The sequence below is a fragment of the Nannobrachium achirus genome (assembly GCF_963921795.1).
Source record: "Nannobrachium achirus genome assembly, chromosome: 6".
NCBI classification, from domain to species: domain Eukaryota; kingdom Metazoa; phylum Chordata; class Actinopteri; order Myctophiformes; family Myctophidae; genus Nannobrachium; species Nannobrachium achirus.
The window spans coordinates 49627522-49644068 of NC_137815.1; the positions used below are offsets into that span (position 1 = coordinate 49627522).

General features: G+C 41.7%; 1 protein-coding gene across 1 annotated transcript in view; it reads left to right on the top strand.

Annotated features, from left to right (window-relative positions):
* The window catches only part of LOC308287144 (receptor-type tyrosine-protein phosphatase gamma-like), a gene marked incomplete at its 5' end in the record, with an annotated part of 474731 nt that extends 458761 nt beyond the window's left edge, over positions 1-15970 (top strand). Inside the window, 7 exon segments of the mRNA XM_080728264.1 lie at positions 1690-1783; positions 2785-2861; positions 3795-3923; positions 4601-4747; positions 5985-6127; positions 9963-10098; positions 12255-15970. Coding sequence (XP_080584390.1) covers positions 1690-1783; positions 2785-2861; positions 3795-3923; positions 4601-4747; positions 5985-6127; positions 9963-10098; positions 12255-12404 — 876 coding nt within the window. The 3' untranslated portion in view covers positions 12405-15970.
* Positions 15971-16547: the final 577 nt, after the last annotated feature.

Here is a 16547-nt window from a genome sequence, read left to right on the forward strand (position 1 = left end):
TAAACCCCAAACAGCGTGTCTTCGCTGTTGGGTGGAAACCTCATACCGGTATGTCCAGAATATTATAGAAAGCAGATCTACAAGCTCAAAACGGATCTGCTACTTTTGATGTTATGTGTGACACTGTAGTAGTGTAGTATGATCCAGTTGGGCGTTAATTTACGAAAAATCGTAAAAAAGCTGGAGATATGGAGATAAGAGGTTTCTGCCCGATAGGGACAATATTGAACACTACACAAGTCAGACCAAACTGCCCGATAGGGACAATATTGAACACTACACAAGTCAGACCAAACTAGACAGCAGACGTAAGACTCACAGCTTCATATGCATGAGATGTCCCAGTGTGAAAGCTGTTGACTGCCACCATAGTCACAATAACAAGAGGCATGCTGGTGGCTGAGGGCGGCGGGTGTTGGGGTGAGGGCGGGAGACAGATAGGGGACGTTGTGTGCAACAAACAGAGGTTGCTAATTGGCTCTCTTTTATCATGATATGCTGCGCAGTTTGAGTCAAAGGGTTCTTGAGGGGACTCGATCGAGAGAGTGTGTTTGCAAAACAATAGCCTCTATTGTCATGCTAATATATTTCCAGCAGTCAAAATGGGATTTCAATTAATTAATGTTTGTTACTGCTTCTGAAGAATACTTTCTTTGTTTTGCTTCGTGCTTTGTTTATTTGTTTCCCCAAATCTCTTCTATGGAGGGGGCAGTGGCTTGTTGGTTGGAGTGACTGGCACCACCTAGTACAGAAGTGGTTTGGTTGGCAAACTATTTTGCATTCTTTGTAATTATAAACTACCTATACGTATACGGTTGCGTATATCTTTCAAGTGTCAGGAAATCATAGAAAACGTCATGCCGTCTGTGAGGAAGCTAAAGGGCTTTGCACACAGGACCGTTGCGTATTTTCCTTTGCTGCATGATTAAAACACATATTAGATTTGGTGTGCAATGCTGTGCGGATTCCGCACTGCGGATCCAAAAAGGAGTAATAATCATAAAAGGAGTCAGTGAGTTTTTACCGCAAGCGAAAAGACGCACAAATCGAACTGGGTTCGGTCGGGAAACAAAACGCACTGCCGCAGCCACTTGCCGCACGGCAAATTCGGAGCAGGTGTGCATGAGGTCATAGAGAATCATTGGTTTCTTTAAAAAACATTTAATCGTCTGTTTGTTCCGTGCAAAAAAATCTTGAAGAAGGCGGTTGCAGAACGCAAACCCAATCAGGAATGGGCTAAAATGCCATAGGAATGCTGCCAGAAGCTGGTTCCTGGCTATGAGTCACGTTTGCAGCAGGTCATAATAGCAAAAGGGATTATCTGCCAAGTATTAAAGACACTTGTCATGAAGGGTTTTAATAATTATCACACTGCAATTTAATTGAATTCAATATTAGTTTATTGATAATATTAGTTGTGTGGGGTCAATTACATTCTTCTTGTTTTGATTTGTTTATTTCATACAGTTTGTTAATTATGCCAATACACCAGAAAACCTGTAGTACCCAGTAGATCTGCTCATTTTGTTGAATTTTCGCCTATTGTGACATGCCCAGAATAGTGATGCTAGGTTTCATGTGGATAAAGAGGTTGTTTTTGGGAGTAATTCAAATCTGGGCGTCCCAGTTAATCAGGTAATCTTTAATGTCTTTAATGATTTGCTTCTGTTTCTCTGTGTCTGTGTCTAGCTGGTAACGCAGTGCAATGCCAGATTCGTCGAGTGCTTCAACGCTCAGAAGGAGTGCAACAAAGAGAAAAATCGAAATTCCTCTGTGGTGCCATGTGAGTTTCTCGCATCGATTTCATGCTTATTAAATCTGAAATCAAATCGTCTCCCACAGCAGCAAGTAAGCAATGGAGAGTTCCCAACAAACAATAGAGGCTTGTGAGTGATGGGGGACGTGCAATTAATGCAACAGTGATTATCACCTTGCAGTGTGTACGCTTTAACAAACAAACATATTGGCACCTGTGTTTGTCATGAGACGATACAGTATGTGTGCGTTCGCGGACACACACACACGCACGCACGCACGCTCACACGCACGCACACACACACACACACACACACACACGCACACACACACACACGCACACACACACACACACACACACACACAAAGTAGGCGAGTCTACCACAATGCATTAAATGCAATTAAAAATGAATTATCCGGAAATGTTTATGCATAAAATATAATTTATATGTGGAAAACACTGATTACTGATTAGACTAACGTATTGTTTTCATGATTATTTCCTGTCTCCAATCACGGTTCACATTCAGTTGCTGTTATACAACATGTTGAAGTTATTGCTCTGAAAAAGACAAGTATGTCGTCACTGTCGGGGAGAAACCTTGTATCTCCAAGTTTCAAATTTGTAAATTTCTCCGTAAAGTAAGGCCCTGGTTCATCACACAAGACTATTGCACAAAACTAGTGAAAATAGCTGATCTACAAGCACACAACGCCTCGCACCACGAGGCGTTGTGTGCTATTTTCACTAGTTTAGATCATTTTTAAAACGATAAATACAAAACGAACGGTTTTGGACATCAAGGTTTCCAACCGACAACGACAACTGAGAACTCTCTGCAACCTGCTAGGACATGCAGCCGATAGCAATGTGACCAGCTGTTTCTGACACTATTGATAAAGTCTGTCTGTCTGTCTGTCTGTCTGTCTGTCTGTCTGTCTGTCTGTCTGTCTGTCTGTCTCACACTCTCTCTCTCTCTACATCTATCTTTTTTGTATCTTTATTGCTTCCTTCCTCTCCTTGAACAGCGGAGCGAGCCAGAGTAGGCTTGGCACCTTTGCCCGGCATAAAAGGCACAGATTACATCAACGCATCTTACATCATGGTGTGTACCTCCTCCTCCTCCTCTCCCTCTGTTGATCATTAACCCGCTCCTCCCTCTCCGTGAACCCGGCTGGGGACAACTCAGCTCTCCATAGAGCAGTGTTTCCCAATCAGTGGGTCGGGAGTCGGGACACATTTTTATGGGTCCCTTAATTTTAGTTTTTCTACATTTTGTTTTTAATTATCATTTCAAAACATTTTCCATTCCCCAAAAATATTTTTTTTTTTTACAATTTAACCTTTTTAATGTAAATGTCATTATAGAGATCTTTCACCCAATAGAGCAGGGGTCTTCAACAGGGGGTCCACGGAGGTACTGCAGGGGGTCTGCGAAATAATTGTTTAAAAAAAAAAAAAAAAAAAAAAAATGTCAATGATTACTATGCAATTGACAGATTGTTGATATTATTGACATTGGTTCTCAGTTAATAAGTAGTATGTTTAGAATTGGTAGTGGTACGGCCCACCCTGCTCGCTGTAACTTGTACATGTTTAAAATAAAAAATATGTCGTAGCCCCAACCCCTACGAGGTGGTAGGGGGTCCCTGCTCCATCTCCCCATCAGTTTGGGGGTCCCCGGCCTGAAAACGTTGAAGACCCCTGCAATAGAGGGTATGCATGTGACATCATCATCATAACAGGAAGTTATTGAGTGACAAAAAACTACTTTCTGGCCTTGGCAGCCCATACAGCCAAACAAAGTCCTACTTAACAATGTTAAACTCGCTTTACTACTCGATTTCACTTTATGCATGTGCATACCCTCTATAATACATCTTTCAAGCTAATTTGAAACTAATATTCCAATGATGCATTATTAAAAACAGGATTCTTTTTTTTTTTTTTTATACAAACAATTAATTCAAGTTGCGGTCAGTCTGAGGCAACATGGTCCTGGGTCAAGTTGTGTTTGTTTTTGTGACACGCACGGCAGGGTTACTACAGGAGCAACGAGTTCATCATTACCCAGCATCCTCTGCCTCACACCACAAAAGACTTCTGGAGGATGATCTGGGACCACAACGCACAGATCATCGTTATGCTGCCGGCCAACCAAGGACTGGTAGGTTATGCACACACTACATACACACTACATACAGTACACGACTGGTTAACTGGAATGCTCGCCTTAAAACACACTCACCCCCCAAAAAAACCTGACTCGTGGGTCGGTTCTGGTATCCTTGTATTTGTTTTTACTGAATATAATGTTATAAATAACCTTATAGTTAGGCATATATTCTTCTTTTTCGCAATAGCTTTTCGACACTTTGTTTTTATTTTTATTTTTTTCCGCTTGCTCTTTGGACTGTACAGTACTCTTTTTCTTTCTTCTTTGTAACTTGTAACCTTAAACTGCTGTGCTACCTCTGGGCAACTGAATTTCCCCCGTGGGATAATAAAGGTATCTATCTATCTACTGAGGTTAAGATTAGGAATAGGATTAGGTTTTGGCACCGTTTCACAGAGGTTAAGGTTAGGAATAAGGTTAGGTTTAACCGTCTAGGCATAGTTTACCGAGATTACGTTTAGGAATACCAGGCAGAGACCATTTTACCGCCCCGCCGGATAGACGCCCGAGGTGACGAGTGTTTTAGGGCGAGCTTTCTGGTATTCCACAAATGCAAGGAGTTGTATTATGTTCAAACCTCCAGTCAACCTAACACATCTCTCTCTCTCTCTCTCTCTCTCCCTCTCTCCCTCTCTCTCTCCTACTGTGGATGGTCTGTGGGAGTACAGGCGGAGGATGAGTTTGTGTACTGGCCCAGTAGAGAGGAGGCCATGAACTGCGAAGCCTTCACCGTCACGCTCATCAGCAAAGACCGCCTGTGTCTGTCCAATGAAGAGCAGATCAGCATCCATGACTTCATCCTGGAGGCCACACAGGTATGTGCACGTGTGTGTGAGAGTGAGATTTTGTACGTACGTATGTATGCTTGTATGTATATATATATATATATCAGAGATTGCGTTAGACCGGGAATTGCCGGATTTGACCGATTTTTTATGGCCAAGACCGGAAAATAAAATTCCTCCCGGACATCCTGACCGATTGAAAAACCAATGGTCATTTATTATTATCGCTGTCTGCTCCTCTGCGCAGGCTGCCTGCCTCTCTCTCTCTCTCTCTCTCTCTCTCTCTATCTCTCTCTCTCTCTCTCTCTCTCTCGCTCTTTCTCTCTCTCTCTCTCTCTCGCTCGCTCGCTCGCTCGCCCGCGCGCTCCCCCGTTCTCTCTCTCTCTCTCTCTCTTTCTCTCTCTCGCTCGCTCATTTCAGTGTCAGTTTGCGATGCACGCACAGCATGTAAAGCCATGGGAATTAAGGAATGCACGCACGGTCAGCAATCAACCCATAAACAAACATTATACACTTGATTGAAGTTATGAGGAGAGGAGATGGAGTGGAGACAGTAGGAAGAACAAAGCCTTTTCAACTCTCCCAAAGTTGCATAACATGCGCATGGACGCACTGTCACCACTCGACAGTGAGTATTGGATTAATTGCTGGCCAGATGAATCTATCAACCTTTTCATTATTCTGAAGTCAAGACATGGTATTGTATTGTTGGCATGAAACATGATGCAACAGAAAGACGTTGTTGTGAAAGCAGTGTGCGTGTGCCACATGCAGACAGCCTGCGCGAACAGCGCGATTAGTCCAATATAATTAATTCCCTTATGCAAGATTGAAGCGTTTTTTTCTTTTTTTTTTTTTTTCTTTATGTCCGGCATATTCTTCAGATCATGCCGGTCACGGTGACCGGCAGTTAAAAATCCTAGCGCAATCACTGATATATATATATATATATATATATATATATATATATATATATATATATATATATATATATATATATATTTGCAGACATGCCAACAAAACACTATCATTGAAACAATTCAAATGCAAATGTATGTATATGAAGTGAGTGTGAAAAGTCTTGTATTTATTTATTTTCAGAGAACACACAGAAAATACATTTTGAATTGTACAGTAAATGTTGAAACATAACCGTGCAATATATTTCACAGAAGACTGTGAAATGTTTTCTACCCTCCACACTAAGTATACAGTATGAAACCTGCCTCTTACCATCTGTCTGTCTGTCTGTGTGTCTGTCCACCAGGATGACTATGTATTAGAGGTGCGTCACTTTCAGTGCCCCAAGTGGCCCAACCCTGACGCACCCATCAGCAGCACCTTTGAGCTCATCAACGTCATCAAGGAGGAGGCCGCAAGCCGCGACGGACCCACCATCATCCACGATGAGTCAGTAAAACACTCATGTCTCCTCCGGCTCAGTTAATACTAGAGAAGGGGCACTTAGTAGAGCACAGTTCTCCACCAGTAGGCATGCCTTAATAATGATACTTACACTGTCTGACGTAAATAGTAAACGGTAAATGGTGCATTTAAATAGCGCCTTCATCCAAGGCGCTTTACAGATATTGTGCATTGCATTCACCCGTTCACACACACATTCATACACCGATGGCGGAGGAAAACCATGCAAGTCACCAACCTGCTCATCGGGAGCAACTAGGGGTTCAGAGTCTTGCTCAAGGACTCTTCGACACTAACTCTGGGGGAGCCCGGGATCGAACTGGGAACCCTTTGGGAACCCTCCATGTTCTAAGACGGCAACTCTACCCCTGAGTCCCCTGACGTCTCCCTCTGATTTATAAAAACATTGAATATACATACCGTAGTGCTGTGAAGTGGTGTTGGATAAATAGTCTACAGACACTTACCACTAGCACATGTTCTTTGGCCATGTGCTACATGAACATGTACACGTACACGTACACGTGCTCATGAAAGCAGCCTCATACATGATGGACCTCTTTGTCACCCTCTCCTTCTCTCCCTCCTCCACAATTGCAATTAAAATTGTTCATTTTGCAGATGCTCTTATTCAGGGAGACTTAATAGAGTGCGAAGAGAACATCTCTCGCTCGCTCTCTTCCTCTCTCTCTCTCTCTGTATGTGGGTGTGCTTCAGTAGGCGCGGTGTGTGGAAGAGACATGCGTGTAGCTTACTGCTCGTTGCAGTCTGTATAATCTTCTCCACTACACACTAACACACTAACAATGGTGGTGTAAACTAAGAGATTAGCTGATATATATATATATATATACCCTGGCCTGTATATATATTTTTTTTAACGTGATCGATCAATTAGTTTGAAAATGTGTTGGCATTTCAGTCTGAAGCCTTGGACTTGTGTGTCAGCATATTGCATTCCTGCAGCCGGAGGGACAGCAGTGCTTGACTAGTAGTGTAGCTCCCATACGGCGTAAATACCATGGTTGTCTACAGCATTAGTAGGCAAGTCATGCTTTGGGAGCGTAGTGGCAAAGGTTTTCAAATTGAAACTACTAATAGCTCACATAATTTAGAACAATAATCATCATTTATTTGGCTATTAAAAAAAAGAAAATAATATGTAATTCTTTTTTTTTTTTTTGCTTGACAGTATGTAGCTGATTACATTAATGTTGTTTTGTGGGGGATCGTTGCATTATTAACCATATATAGTGAACCTGTGAGGAGAATGCTTGCTTCACTGGAATCTACTCTTTGCAGTCAAACCTGCAAAGTCCAAATGGAATTTGACACAAAATGATATTTTACTGAATGCAATGTTGTATACAAGAAAGGGATTCAATTTCCACCTAATTGTGCTGGCTGCTTTAATGAATATTTGCTGCCACCAGCCTTTGTTGTACACAAGGTAGTCGTTTGTGGCCTTTTCTCTTGTTTTAGTAATATATACAGTAGCCTATATGGCATTGTGTGTACAATAACATACACAGTGTTCTGCACAAGAGATTCAGCAGGGAAATATACGTAAATACACAGAGAAGCAAAATAAAAAAGGCCTTGAAAAATAACACACTAGTGGATTAGCATTCAAACCATTGTTGTTGGAACATCAAATCTAAACATCCATTTCGTATTTCATAAGTCTGATGTTAGCCAGAATAGGCTACTTGAATGCTAACAACAGGGAATAGCAGCGATATTGAGTAAGATGTTATCTTGCGTAGTTCCCAGGTGGCCCTTGTGTATTTGTTGCTTATAAACACAGCGTATATTGCGAGCACCCGCTTTCAGTCCAATGAGTCTAAATTCCCCCGGCAGGTACCCCAGAAAACCAAACCAATTAGAGATAATGAAGGTGTCTTTAGTATTGGCACATATTAGCATTGCTGAACGACACGCTAATCCAGCGGTTTGTCTCATGTATATTCATTAGAAATAATGAAGATTGCTTGTCGCATCCTCGAGAAGAAGGTGTCTAATTGAGCATTTCGCGCGGTTGCTACGCCGCAGCCTAGCTGCATGGCCACCCAGAGATTGTCTGTTTCGACGTCCCATCCTAATTGTCTGCGTGCTCATTATTCCTAGAGGCGCGCTGGTTAGCCAGAGCATTGCACATCACTCTTGACTCTTTTCATTATGAATTTGCCCTTCCAATCCTCCCAGGAGCCCAGGACTGAGCAAGGCTGCCGTACCCCGGGCGGATTCACTTGCTAATAGCTCTTTGGTCTCAAAGTTGGTATTCCGGGTCTGTGAGGGTCTGCTAAATTCCCTCAGCTACTTGTCAGGACAACTGGAGTTGTCGGAGGAGGCCCCCGAGAAAAAAACAGCCCCAAAGCTACTGAACTTTACCCAGTCACTGGGTTTCATTCAAAACAAAAGCAATGTTCTAGCTGAATGGCTTCAGCATGACAATTAAGACTGGGATCCCCCAGGGTTCTATACTTTTCTTTTCTCTCTATATACCAAATATATTTGCGGAAAAATGCAGATCTACAAGCTCATAATGTGTTGCAATAGATAGATAGATAGATAGATAGATAGATAGATACATTTTTATTAAATTGTCCTGCACCAAACAATGCCCAGCCCGCATGGGCTTACAAGACACTCACAAACATAATACATACAAGATACACCACAAAATACAAAAGAAAAACATATTGATTGTCCATGCTGTGATTTACGGATACAATGTTCTCCAACGCAACTGCCATGCCTATTCTATGAATTTTGCTAGAACAAAAACTTCCTTATTGATTGATTGTTTGATTATTTTATTAGACAAAAATGGAGAACGGTACAAGTATAGTCAATACAATTCAGTCTTTTTTTTTACATTGGAAGCCCTTGGTATTGAACAACCAGTTAGAACATTCAGACATCCAAAAGAAATCTGAATTTTTGGCTTGCATTTTTTCAAATAAAGAATTTCTTAAGTCATGATACAGTGTGGACAGTGAAAAACTAAATGAAACTCATCGTCCACAACTCCCAAATCACAAAGAACTCACAAACGCTGCTCCTCAGGTATACCAGTATACCCACCTCAACTGCCAGAGGTAATGCACCAGTTCTCAACTGGGCACAGCTCACAACATGTTGTGAGCTTGTAGATCTGCTATTGCTGCGGAATGTTCACCCCAGAATTGTAGACAAGGGGTCGTATGGTTAAACGTTCAGTTGGATTGCTAATAGTGCCACGCATTCTGGATGTTGAGATGAGATGAGATTCAATTTATTGTCGGTGTACAGTACAGGTACAGTACAGTACAGTACAGCGAAAAGTATTTTCACATCTCACCCAAAGTGCAAACATGTCAACATTAATGAGAACAGTAATAAATGCAGAGATGAGCAGTATTAATTAAATAAATAAATAGATAAATATGGTTAAGTAAAGAAAGTAATAATTACATTTTGACCATATTGCACATAGCCCTATTGCACATATCCTAATGCACAAGTGTTCGACTCATGTCCAGAGGGAATATTCCACAAGTCCAGTGACCATAGTGCGCAAGTCACACACAGAAAGCACAAGTACACTAGGTGCTAGCAGCTAGACTAATATGTGTCCAGAGTCTACACCAGGGATGGTGGATGGCCTGGGGGAGGGAGGGCTGTAACTGGAGGGAGGAGAGGAGTGGGAGAAGAGTTCAGGAGTGTGAGAAGAGTTCAGGAGTGGGAGAAGAGTTCCATACAGTATATAACTAACAGTGGATTTGCTGTGTGGCTGTCATGGTGCATGCTAACCCTGTGCTGTGTGTGGTTGTTTCAGGTTGGGCGCGGTATCAGCGGGCATGCTGTGTGCCCTCACCACCCTGTCACAGCAGCTGGAGAGCGAGAGTGCCGTGGATGTCTATCAAGTGGCCAAGATGATTAACCTCATGAGGCCTGGGGTCTTCACAGACATTGTGAGTCAACTATTGGGTTGAGGGTGGCTCAGTGGTAGCAAGGCAGATCTGCAACAGAAAAGGTTGCCGGTTTGATTCCTGGCACCAGTTGGAGGTTGTGTTCCGACTGTGTGCTGCTTACTGGAGGGCGGATATCTTGGTTTAGGCCTACTGATTTGCCCACAAGCTCTGCTAAAGTGTCCTTAATTAAAGGAGTAGTTCACCCCCAAAATGCAATTTTTCCTATTGATTATACACCCCATGGAGACTTGAGTTCAATAATATTTTTTTAGTTTTTGTTGCATTCCGAAGCCAATACTTTGAGGAGACTCTTTGTAGGCCTATTGATTCTGGGCCTCTTGAGCCTCTTCTTGAGCCTCGGAAGCTTTGTGCGTGTGCACGTGAGTGTCCACTGACGATTGAGAAGGATAATCCATTTGTTTACAAACGCTCGCAAAACTAAAATCCAAACCGGGGCCGACCATCGCGGTAAAGTGTCGCCGTGAAAACAGGCAGATCTCTGCTTCCCTGGCGTTCTTTGCACCTTATTCATAGATAAAGCTGTTTTTATGTTTCAGCCTAGAATGGAAGTCAATGCAGCCTAGACCATCCATTTTGTGTCTCTGCGAGCCACGGTATGACGTATGGACCATGGTCTTTCACACACAACACAACATGCGCACAGCAGCACGCTGCACAGTTAACCCTTTGTCTTGTTCCTGAACGAGACAACTCCTTTTGGCACAGCGACCTACAGTGGCCTTATCTCGTTACTGAACGAGTTTGGCCCCTTGGGTGTTAAGGCAGTAAACCCCCAAAATGTACTCCTGAGGGGTGATCCTGCACCCTCAATACTACTGTATTGAAATACCTACCTACCTACCTACAGTTACCTCGTCGCTTGTCGCTCTTGCTGTCTTTACCTGTCTGCCAACCAGTCCTCACCAGAGAGATGGTGTAAACAGTACAACAGTAGATATCTGTTAAAGCTCTCGCTTTGCATAAACTACATTGTCAGACACAAGCCAAGCTGAGACTGTTTGCTTCAAAATACTGTCCAAGAAATGTAAAGTTGATGTCGAAGGTTGGACGTTTAATGATTGGAAAAATTGCTTCTTCTTCTGTGAGTTCAGCGGCAAAACAGTTTGTCAAATCTGCTCGAAAGGAGCTGTTGCAAAGGAATACAAGATCAAACAACACCATGAGATGAGAAATACATGACAACTATGGAGTAGGACGCAGAATGCAATAGTTAAACGAACTAGAAGCAGCGCTGAATAAACATCAAACCTTGTTCACCAAACGTTGGGAGACTTAACAGTATGCTCGGGAGGTTCTGGGACAACACACTATCTCTGTAAGCAGGCTTTCTCTGCAATGAACATTAATCAATCTGAGCTGCACTCACGGGTCCATTTAAAAGACATTATGAAAATAACAACTGCTCAGAAACTGGTGTTGCATTCATAATTACTTATAAGACCAACTATGAATGCACTGTAATCTGCTTATAACGCTGTATAATTACAGTTATAAGCATAAAGTCATAAGAAATATCCGTTTCCATCAGAACTGAAAATATAAAATAACTTTATACTTGACTTTTAACCACTTGACCCTCAGCATCCCTATTCTGGGGGGAAGGTTCACCAAAAGTAGCCGATCTACAAGCTCACAAAGCGTCACAACGTGATGCGTTGGGAGCTTGTAGATCTGCTATTTTTGGTGAAGAGAGTTGGCCGTAGATGGAAAAAGAACTCATCAAGTACAATGCAAATCAGGTCTGTTTTACTAGGCATAGTGAACTGATATTGATTTAATGATATTGATGAATTCCAAATGTTATCAGATTATTCTGCGGCACCGCTGGACTGGGATCACAGCACCCTACACGGCACCCACCCACTTTGGGAAAGCCTGATGTACTGTACCTGTTCCTGTAATGCAGTGGTTCTCAAAGTGGATTTCAGGGACTCTCTAGGTTCATTTATGGGGGTCTAAATTGACCCTTACAAGTCTGTAACAGTGTACACTGTCAAAGTTAAGGGAGACCTTCAAATTTCAAAGTTTGAGAACCACCGCTGTAATGTACTCACAGAGTATGACCTCTTTCCCTCCCTCTCTCTTTCTCTTTCTCTCTCTCCTCTCCCCTCTCTCCCCCCCCCCCCCCTCCATAGGACCAGTATCAGTACCTTTACAAAGCCCTACTGAGCCTGCTCAGCACCAAGGAGACCGGCTCAGGTGTGCTGACCAGGGACATGAATGGAACCATGGCCTCCATGTCGGACCAGTCGGACCCGGCAGAGAGCATGGAGTCGCTGGTCTGAGGCCCCCCCCTCCCTGCGGGGCTGGCTGGAGCTACGGGGTCCCACGTCACACACACCCCCACCCACCCACCCCCCACCCAAGATGAAAAGGGAGGCACTTAACTTTGTAAAGGAACAATTGTTGGACAAGACTTTTCGAGGCCTTTTTTGCCAGAACTCTTGGTTAAGAATAACCTGATTACTTTTTTACACTGATAAAAAGTTTTTGATATTTATTTTTTTCGCCATTTTATGTCTTAATGTTCTCCTACTGAGAGGTTTGCACCTGCATCTTTGAGTTTCACGGCGGCGGCGGCGACGAGAAACACTTTTTTCTGTCTTTTCTTGTTTGCACTATATAATGTCAGTGTTACTGCCTAGACTAAAGCTGACCCCACTCGTCCCCCACTTCAAGCTCTGATTGTTGTTTCGACATTCCATGGCTAACACCCTTAAAACCAACCTGCTTCTGTGAAGAACATTGCTCAGCCTGCCCTCTACTGGTTGATTTAAGACAGTGCAAGAGGAAGGCAAGAATTCCTCCTGTCCGCCCGCTTTGAATAACAAATGCTGTTCAACTTCAGCCTCGTGTAGGCCTCTCTGCTCTGCTCTGCTCACCACCCTTATTACATACCATAAGATACCACTCATCTATCATAGCAACACATGTAGTTGGTTGTCAGACAACCAACATTTTACCTTTGTTTTTTCTTCTCTCTCACCTTTTTTTTCCACCGTTTGACATTCACACCAGTGTTGGAATATCTAAAGTGGTGTAACAAACAGCTACTGTGAAATTTTTATCATTTCTATCTATGACTCATTATTATTATTATTGTTACCATGCTTTTTAATATATGGAAATACCATATGTATACATATATAAATATATCCTTAATCATGATGATGTTGTTGATTTTTATTTTATTTTTCATTTTATTTCATTCATGTTTCTTTGAGGCCAGGTTTTGATTTCCACAGCAGACCACATCCAACTGTTTCCCACTGGACTCACAGTCAGGTCAGATTGATATATAACTCTATGGGTCACATGCATCCATCAGCCCAACCTCTGGGGAAGGAAGGGACTCTCTCCTCCCATCCTCTCTCGTATGCTGCTAAGTCATCCAAACTCTCCAATACACACACACACACGCGCGCGCGCGCGCCTGTCACAATTATGACATAATCGTCTAATCGCAATCATCATAATCGTTTTCCATGTTGAAAAATGTTTACAAACATTTTCAAAAATAGTGGAAATAGCAGATGCCTGAGCTTGTAGATCGGCTATTTCCACTATCAATGTTCTTTTTTTTAAGTATGTAGTTGTCATTTCTTTGTATATTTAGGTTATGTGTCATATCTGCCATGTGCAACTTCAAAGCCTACAAGCCAAACAAAAATGTAATTGTCAACAACAAAAACACAATTAAATTGTTAAACGCAATTATTTGAGTGACAATTAATCGCCATGTAAAATGTCATAATCGTGACAGCCCTACACACACACACACACACACACACACACACACACACACACACACACACACGTGCACACGTGCACACGTGCACACAGATACAGTGCATGTCCAATATCCTTGTGAAATGGAACTAACAATGCAACCAACAACCTGCCATCTCCCCTTCTTCTCTTTGAAAACAGCATTTTGAAAAAAACATATATCTATATATTTTGTATTTTTGTTTAGTTGTTGCTTATCCCGAGAGAGGTGCGCTCATTCACTCTAACCTCACAAGGCCTTGTGTACATAGGTTTTTTGCCCACACTTGTATCGCTTGAATTTTCAGTAACATTTCATATTTTCTTCTTTGGAGATGAGATGGATTTGGTGGTTTGTGGCCTAAGATAAGTCAGAGATATCGTGCTATCAAGCTTCTGGAAGGGATCTGTATTTTCCTATTTCAGTTAAATAGTTTCACATAGCACAATATCATCCTATTCATTCTCTATATAATGTATGACAGCAAAACAATGGGGATAAATATAGTTTGATTTTTTAACTTTTACCAAAGACGTGACTCTGTTCCATGCTGAAAAGTTAGAGCGCAAGCTTTTTTTCTTCCCATTTATTTTTCCTTCTTCCCCCAGTGTTTTACCCATGCTAGAATAACTCTGTCAAGAGCAATGGCCGTTGTGACAACTAGTACTTCCAGCAATCATTGTAATCCAAAACCATTTGGTTTAAAGACTCTTTCATTGTGCTTTAAAGCTGCATACAGCAAGATAAGAGGAAAGATGCAATGACATCTGTCTTTTATCTTCTTTTAAAGGGGTCACATTGATTGGCTCATTCTCCAACATTTGGAGAAACGACAATAGATAATTTGCCCCTCGTCTATTATAGCCGTGTTCCAATCCAATTGTTAATCAATTTTGTTAGACTAAAAATATTAATTAGGTTTGTCTCCATCAGGTGGGCGGCAGTGAATACAGGTTACCTGAACGTGGATATGCAATAAGAAAGTACATAGCCTACATGAGAGAAGAAAAGATAACTATTAGCTATTTATCACATGATTAATGTCGACAAAGCTTTTCCACCTGAAACAAAAGTAAAAAAGTTAATAAAAAGTATCCTGTGATATTGAGTAAAATGTATTAAAATGTGCTTTTTCCACTCAGGTGTTCTAATATGAGACATCATGTTGTAATTGCTATAAACAAAAAACGAAAAATACTTGGATAGAAGCATAGCTACTGGTGCCATGTTTTACAGTGTGTGGTGAAATAAATGTACTTCTACTTTGTCTCAAGCTTATCGGTCTGCCATTTTCCTTCCGTCATCCCCAGGCTACCACTGAGCACACTTACTATCTTCATCAAAACTCTTTTGTGTTGCCTTTTAAAGCGCGATATAGGTGTACTACCCAGAAAGTAATGTACATATTTTGTTACCTCTGTGACAAAACAAAAACCTTTCTCTGGAAACTTTATATCTGTTCACTGTGTCGGAGGGAACGGACCATTTAAATATTCTCTTTTTCTTTGTGTGTGTGTGTGTGTGTGTGTGTGTGTGTGTGTGTGTGTGTGTGTGTGTGTGTGTATGTGTGTGGTGGGGGGTGGGTCATCCATTTGTTTTATCCTATTTCTCATGGCAGTAATGTATCTATTACAATTGATCACTTTTCTCTGGTCCTGATTTCACCGCATCTGACACTGATGTTTCTGGTATATGCTCATTGAATTGGATCTGTTCAGGTGAATGTATTATTTTCCTCCTGTCATGGCATAATTGCTTTCGTGGTGGACCATGTGAATCCTGGTTCTCTGTGCATTGAGCTTGTGGTGGTCATCACATTCCAAACTCACACATCTCCCATTAAATTTCAAGGCAGTGATTGTGATATTACAAAATGTTATTCCCCTTCGTTTGGTCATTTAATTTTCTTCCATTCTATGGAGGCTATAACTATTGTTGTCCGGATGTGCAATAGAATAGCTTTCAAATGTCACTGAATAATTTCCTCCCATTGACCCCATTTTGAACAGGTGACTGTTCCTTCATCTTTTGTAAACATGAAATAATTGACAAAAAATTACCCTTTTTTTGTTTTGTTTTTGTTGTTTGTTTCATTGAAAGCTATATCAAAGCATTCTATTATAGTGTTATTTAATATGTAAATGGTATTGCTATACATAAAATAAAATATGGGTTTTGATGTACTTTGCTGAAATCAATTGTGTGATGACTTCTGAACTTTTCTGCGCAATTAAAGGTACGGTATGTGTAACAACAAACAGTGTTAAAATTAAGAACATAAACAACAAAAGGTAAATAAGAAAAACATTCTAACTATAAATTGGGGAAACCTACATTTGTCCGTCCGTCCGTCCGTCCGTCCGTCCGTCCGTCCGGCCGGCCGTCCGTCCGTCCGTCCGTCCGTCCGTCTGTGATTCCTCGCTTACGTCATCCAATGGGAAAACCCTTGAAAAAACACATGGTGATGTCATCCATTTGGGAAAACCCTTGAAATAACACAGAGTGGTGTAATCAAATGGGTGATGACGTCACCCAGTTGACACCCAAGCCATATACAAGGGCCATGAGAGGGGCAATCTATGCCCATAGCCAATCAGATGGGCATAAACGCACAAATGTTCGAAAATCTTGAGGATTAGTGGATTTGGATTGGTGAGCT